The sequence below is a fragment of the Rhinopithecus bieti genome, unplaced genomic scaffold, assembly GCF_001698545.2.
Source record: "Rhinopithecus bieti isolate Rb0 unplaced genomic scaffold, ASM169854v2 scaffold_11744, whole genome shotgun sequence".
In the NCBI taxonomy this organism is placed as follows: domain Eukaryota; kingdom Metazoa; phylum Chordata; class Mammalia; order Primates; family Cercopithecidae; genus Rhinopithecus; species Rhinopithecus bieti.
Window position 1 is genome coordinate 2,794,969 of NW_016807094.1, and position 6,510 is coordinate 2,801,478.

Sequence of the window (6,510 nt, forward strand, 5' to 3'; positions counted from 1 at the left end):
GACTCTTCAGGAAAGCCCTGGAATTAGTCTCCATGAAAAGCCAGCCCGTCTGCCAGAGTTGGCCTGGATGATGACCAAAGTATATGCACAAATTACACAAAGTAGTATAACCTAGCCTCACCTTATTTTGGTATTAAATTTCTTGGCTTATTTAGACACATTATTGTTTTTTAGATTCTAATGATGGTGCTGATTAAAAACTGGAATGTATCATGACGTAAAGCATAGAACACTTTGGTTTTCCAAAATGTTTTCACTTGCTTTCTGATTTGAGTCCTTTTATTAAGAGATACATAAGGCAGGTGACGTTTCCCCCATTTTCATAGATAAGAATAATGAGGTCCAACAGTGAATGGGAGCAGGACTGAACACAGAGCTCCTAACTTAAAGAAAACCCATGTTTACCACTGTAAGCGGCACACAGGAAAACCTGCTCTATGGAAGTCTCCACGTTTTCAGAGCCTCCAGTGCCCACAGTCATTCGCCAGCACATCACTTGTTTTTATTACATAGAAATTTAATAATAACTGGTTTTATTAAATAGAAATTATCCTATAGAGACGCTGTAGTTTGTAGGACGCTGGGATTTCCCCCATTGAATGGAGCTCTTTTCCCCTTCATTCTGGAACTTGTTATTCCTGAATGATCGAATAGCACACAGGTCACTCCTGCTTGAAGGAGAGCTAATGGGAAAACAGTGAATTTGGGCGGAGCAGGTCTGCTGCTTGCTAACTATGTGATCTTACAATACGGGCCACCTTCTCTGAATTTTGTCTTTCCCATCTTCTCCAAGATGTGATTAGGATTAAATAACACGACACACACAAAGGTCTTGAGCGCCAGCAGCCAGCACTCAGTAAATACCACCCGGTTCCTTCTTTCTTCCTCTCTGCTCCTGCTCTGAGTGGATTAAACATACTGTTTTCAATAGCACTAGAGGACATGAGGAGAAGAAAACTCTCCTCCCCTAGCTGGGAGATTTCAAAATAATCAGGCCCACGGTTCTCCATACTGAGTAAGCAGCAGACTCTCTGGAGAGTTCCTTAAAATAGCGCTAGCTCTGCCCTGCCCTGAGGTCTGGGGAGGGGCCCAAGACTTTCTGCTTCTAACAGGTTCCTCCTGGTTGAGACTAATGTTGCCAGTCCAGGGACCTCCCTTTGCGAACCGCTTCTCAAGGTCTTTGGGAAATCTGAAATCCTTGAGTGCCTACTTGCTGAGAGCTGGCCCTTGCAGTGAGAGGCACCTGCAGTGCTAGGGGATAATCCTGTGTGCTTCATCCTAAATTCCTGCTATTGGCAAACACGCTGCAGCCACACTGCCTGCTGTGTGGCTGCAGCAAGCAAATGCAGCAAGCTGCTTAACCTTTCTGTGTCTCAGTCTTTCTTGCTCTAAAGTGGGTTGTTAAATGACTAAATGTGTTAATATTTATAAAGCCCTTAGATTGGTGCCCGGCACTTAGTAAGCACCGTACTTTTGTGATGAGAAATAAAATACTAATCTGGGCAACTCAGTTAATCTCTATGAGGCTGGGTTTGTTTTCCTGTAGCTAAGATGACCTACCTCATGGGTTTGTGGGGATGATAGAAAGGGAGAAGGGAAGGAAGCTTCCTGGCCCACACTTGCTTGGGTACAGGCTGGTGGCAAGTGTCTTGCTCATGCACCACCTGGCTTTTCTGATGGCACGTGTTGCCCCAGGGAGCTGGGCTCACCTACCGCATACAAAGCCCGATGCTAGCAAGATGGTACACAAGTCCTTCCTGAATGCATGAGTGTCTGTCTCATTTCAGAGTTCTCCTGGAGGAGGGATCAGCCACGGTTCCCCGACTGGCAGAAAGACTTACCGCTGAACTCATCACGCACATCCAAGTGAGCCACATGGGCTGGGTGACAAGTGATCAATACAGCATGCCCAAGTCACTCTCTTGCTCTGGAATTGGCTAAGATGCCCCACTGTTCTGTCCAAACAAGCAAACAAGTACCCTCTGAAAACTGTCTCACTCACCGTCATAGGCTCACAGGAAGAACTTCCAAACTGGGGAAGCAACAAGTACATAGTGTTAAAACAAAGGATTGAATTGGTCAACAGAGGTGGGGAGGGGGAAGAGAAGGCAACAAACTGTAATACCAGTTGAGCAATATAAAAAGGACTGACCACTGAGCGAGCAAGTTCTCTTTTTTCAATGTTGTTAATACTTCCTGGTAAAAAAAATTTTTTATTGCCAGACATGGTGGCTCATGCCTGTAATCCCAGCACTTTGGGAGGCTGAGGCCGGTGGATCACCTGAGGTCGGGAGTTCAAGACCAGCCTGACCAACATGGAGAAACTCCATCTCTACTAAAAATACAAAATTAGCTGGGCATGGCGGCACATGCCTGTAATCCCAGCTACTCAGGAGGCTGAGGCAGGAGAATCACTTGAACCCGGAAGGTGGAGGTTGCAGTGAGCCGAGATCGTGCCATTGCACTCCAGCCTGGGCAACAAGAGCGAAATTCTGTCTTAAAAAAAAAAAAAAAATTCTTCTAGCCTCAAACTTCTAAGAAATAATTGGTTTGTAAGAAATAAATCCATTTTTATGGATTCTCAAAAGCAGACAACTACAAACAAGGGCCTCATGACATCATCAATTATAGAAAAACTTTGGTCTGGTGGTTATTGAGAAATTGAATATTTTTAGTGCTTGCCTAAACCTTCACAAATGAGGCCAAGCAACATGGGAAGATTGAAGTTTACCCTTTGAGCAAAGATTATTCCAGATCCTAGGACTTGGCCCATGCTAAATTGTGTATTAAACAAAAGCAATGACTTACTTGAGCCAGGAAGCACATACTCAAAGAAAATTTGGTTGGAAGGAGCCAGTGGTTCTCCAACTTTAAGGCACACAAGAATTACCTGGAATGTTTGTTACAATTTAGATTCTGCTGGGCACACCGGGCACGGTGGCTTACATATGTAATCCCAGCAATTGGGGAGGCTGAGGCGGGTGGGTCACCTGAGGTCAGGAGTTCGAGGCCAGCCTGGCCAACATGGTGAAACCCCGTCTCTACTAAAAATACAAAAATTAGTCAGCGTGCTGTTGTGCACCTGTAGTCCCAGCTACTCGGGAGGCTGAGGCAGGAGAATGGCTTGAACCCAGAAGGGGGAGGTTGCAGTGATCTGAGATCACGCCATTGCACTCCAGCCTGGGCGACAGAGTGAGGCTCTGTCTCAAAAAAAAATAAAAAAAAAAAAAAAAAAAAAAAAAAAAAACAAAAAAAAAAAAATCTTAGATTCCTCTGGGTCCCAGACCCAGAGTTTCCCCTGACTTCAGAAGTAGCCCACCGCTCGGATTTTGCCATTCTACGCTTCCACTTTCTGGAACACACACCGTTTGAAGAAATCCACTGATTCCCCAGTTGGGAATTCACTACCACAGTTGCCTGCAAGCTATATCCGTGTCTAATTGAGAAAACATCTGGTTTTGCAAACATAAAATGTTGTATTTTATAACTTTTTTCAACACAAATATTTTAATTTAAAATTTATAATATTTTAAATTAATTTTTAAATGTTAAATCGACTGAATTAAAACAATGACAATTTGAAATATCAGAAGGTAATACACTTTGCCTACAGATAAAAACTATCTCCCAAAAAAGAGCCTAGGAGACCTTATCAGTTTCTGGGCATCACCTGTCTTGCCTTGGCATGCTAACCCACAAACCACCTCCAAGTCCCAGAGAGCTCCCCCTGCCCAGGGGCTGTAGCATCCTCGTCCACCAGGGCAGGACCTGGGGTCACTGCTCCCCAAGGTGTCTTCACCTGCAGTGTTTACGAGCAGGGTTGGGGAGTTGGTAGGCAGGGTGCGAATGGCCACTGCTACTCACTAGGTCTGTGAAGATAGCAAGTAATTGGACTCTCTGAGCCTGAGTTACTTCTCTGACAAAAAAACTGGCAGCATACGACAGTGTGGGGATTAAATGAGGTGTGGAGTGTGTTGCCAACCCCAAGACACAGTATTTATCAGTTTATAACACTCACATTGTCACCAAAAATCCCATTTTACTAAGACATTGCACATTATATTCAAGTGTTCTTATTCTGGAATTACAAGGCACCAAGCCAAATCAAACAACCACCACAAAACAAAAGTAAAAACTGTCCACCACCCGATTCCTCACCACTCCAATTGCACAGCAGAATGCAAAATTCCGAGCCAAGCCATCCAAGCTGTGGGACGTGCCTGTTGCATGCAAAACTCTCTTTGGGCTCCTTGGCCAGTTTCCATCTCACTGGGATTCACAAAATAACAAAAATTCCAGATCTTCCTGCATGCTTTAAAGGGTTCCTACCCATATACCAAAGAAATATGTTGGCCAATCTCTTAAACCGTAGTTTGATTGTTTGCAATTGTTTTGTTTAGAAATCGCTCCCATTGTTAGAAGAACAAATAAGGGAGAGCCACCAGAAGGCGACCGAGGAGCTGCGACGTTGCGGGGCTGACATCCCCAGCCAGGAGGCCGACAAGATGTTCTTTCTGATTGAGGTGAGGATTTCCGCGGGCCTCCACGTGACACTGCGTCCTTCCCCCTCCTCACCCATGAGATGAGGCATGTGGGTGGACATCTTGCAACGCCGGTCCCAGTTCTTTCATATGATTTCAGCACAGACTGTTGACTTTATATCATTTTCAGAAAATCAAGATGTTTAATCAGGACATCGAAAAGTTAGTAGAAGGAGAAGAAGTTGTAAGGGAGAATGAGACCCGTTTATACAACAAAATCAGAGAGGATTTTAAAAACTGGGTAGTCATACTTACAACTAATACCCAAAAAGGTAAGTTCTGGGCAGGGCTGCCCGCAAAACAGGGTGGTATTTACCTAGACTGGAGGCTATGTCCAGCACATAAGTGTGCCCAGAGCAGAACACGCCCATCCAAGACCCTGGAACGCTTGGTAATCAGCAACTGTCCCTCAAGGACCAAGACCTAGAAATATGGGGCACTGACCTCAGCAACTCAACACAGGGCAATTCCACTGCCTCTGACGTCCTCTTGCATCTTGGTTTTGTTTTGTTTTGTTGAGACAGGGTCTCCCTCTGTTGCCTAGGCTGCAGTGTAGTGGCGCAATCATGGCTCACTGCAGCCTCAACCTCCCGGGTTCACGTGATCCTCCCACCTCAGCCTCCCGAGTAGTTGGGACCACAGGTGTGAACCACCATACCCAGATAATTTTTGTACTTTTTGGTAGAGACAGGTTTTCACCACCATTGCTCAGGCTGCTCTTGAACTCGTGGGCTCAAGCAATCCACCTGCCTCAGCCTCCCAAAGTGCTGGGATTATAGATGTCAGCCACTGTGCCTGGCCTTGCTTCTTAGTTTTGAGGCTAAATGGTATTCCATGCCCATCTGAGGAATTCGCAGAGCAGCCCAGGGTACCTCAGGGCCGCTATTCTGAGTGCCTGGAGGGAAGCCTGTGCCCAAAGCAGAGGTCCAGATGACTCTGGGGGCCAGCCCCACATGAAGGCTCTCCAGCCACTGAGTTGAGTGCACAACTGCTGGCTGGCCATGGTGCCTGTTGTGGACACACCAGACACGAAGCCTTCGTTAGTAGCAGCTAAACCTCAGCCTGGTAGAAAAAGTGACCTGGGATACTTATTTATTTTGGTGGTATTAAGACAGAGCTCAGCGTGGGTGCCAGGGGACCGTGGGAGGGGGGAGTCTACATGAAATCGTTTACCATCTCCCCCTCTGGAAGGTCTAGGGTGTGATGATCTGGTTTCAACAATAAGTAAAGACTAGATGAAGTAGCAGTTTTTTAAGTGCTAAAATGTGCTCAGGTCACCCAAACAATTCCACTCATCCCAATCCTCCTTCTCTTTGCCCCTAATTCAAGACCAGGGAGATCCCTGGTTTGACAAGAGCCTGCTGGCTTCACCTGGCAAAGTTTCATTTCCCATGTGCTCCAGCCCAGGTGCCAGTAGGGCATGTGTGTGTGTGTTCATTTTCACACTGCTATAAAAAACTACCTAAGACTGGACAATTTATAAAGAAAGGAGGTTTAATGGACTCACAGTTCCACATGGCTGGGGAGGCCTCAGAAAACTTACAATTATAGCAGAAAGCAAAGGAGAAGCAAGCACTTTCTTTACAAGGTGGCAGGAGAGAGAGCAAGGGGAGAGCTGCCAAACACTTTATTTATTTATTTATTTATTTTGAGACGGAGTTTCACTCTTGTTGCCCAGGCTGGAGTGCAGTGGTGTGATCTCAGCTTACTGCAACCTCAGCCTCCCAGGTTCAAGTAATTCTCCTGCCTCAGCCTTCCAAGTAGCTGTGATTACAGTTGCGTGCCACCACGCCCAGCTGGTTTTTATACTTTTAGTAGAGATGGGGTTTCACCACGTTGACCAGGCTGGTCTCGAACTCCTGACCTCAGGTGATCTGCCCTCTTCCACCTCCCAAAGGGCTGGGATTACAGGCATGAGCCACCGCTCCCAGCCCCTGAACACTTTTTTTTTTTTTTTTTTTTTTTTTTT

General features: G+C 45.9%; 1 protein-coding gene across 5 annotated transcripts in view; it reads left to right on the forward strand.

Annotated features, from left to right (window-relative positions):
• Positions 1-6,510, forward strand: part of MX2 (MX dynamin like GTPase 2) — a 49,916-nt gene that overhangs the window by 31,902 nt on the left and 11,504 nt on the right. For all 5 annotated transcript variants that reach the window (XM_017880218.1, XM_017880222.1, XM_017880221.1 and 2 more), the window contains exons 8-10: positions 1,788-1,866; positions 4,401-4,523; positions 4,672-4,813. In XM_017880218.1, the coding sequence (XP_017735707.1) occupies positions 1,788-1,866; positions 4,401-4,523; positions 4,672-4,813 (344 nt within the window). The remainder of the gene's footprint in view (positions 1-1,787; positions 1,867-4,400; positions 4,524-4,671; positions 4,814-6,510) is intronic.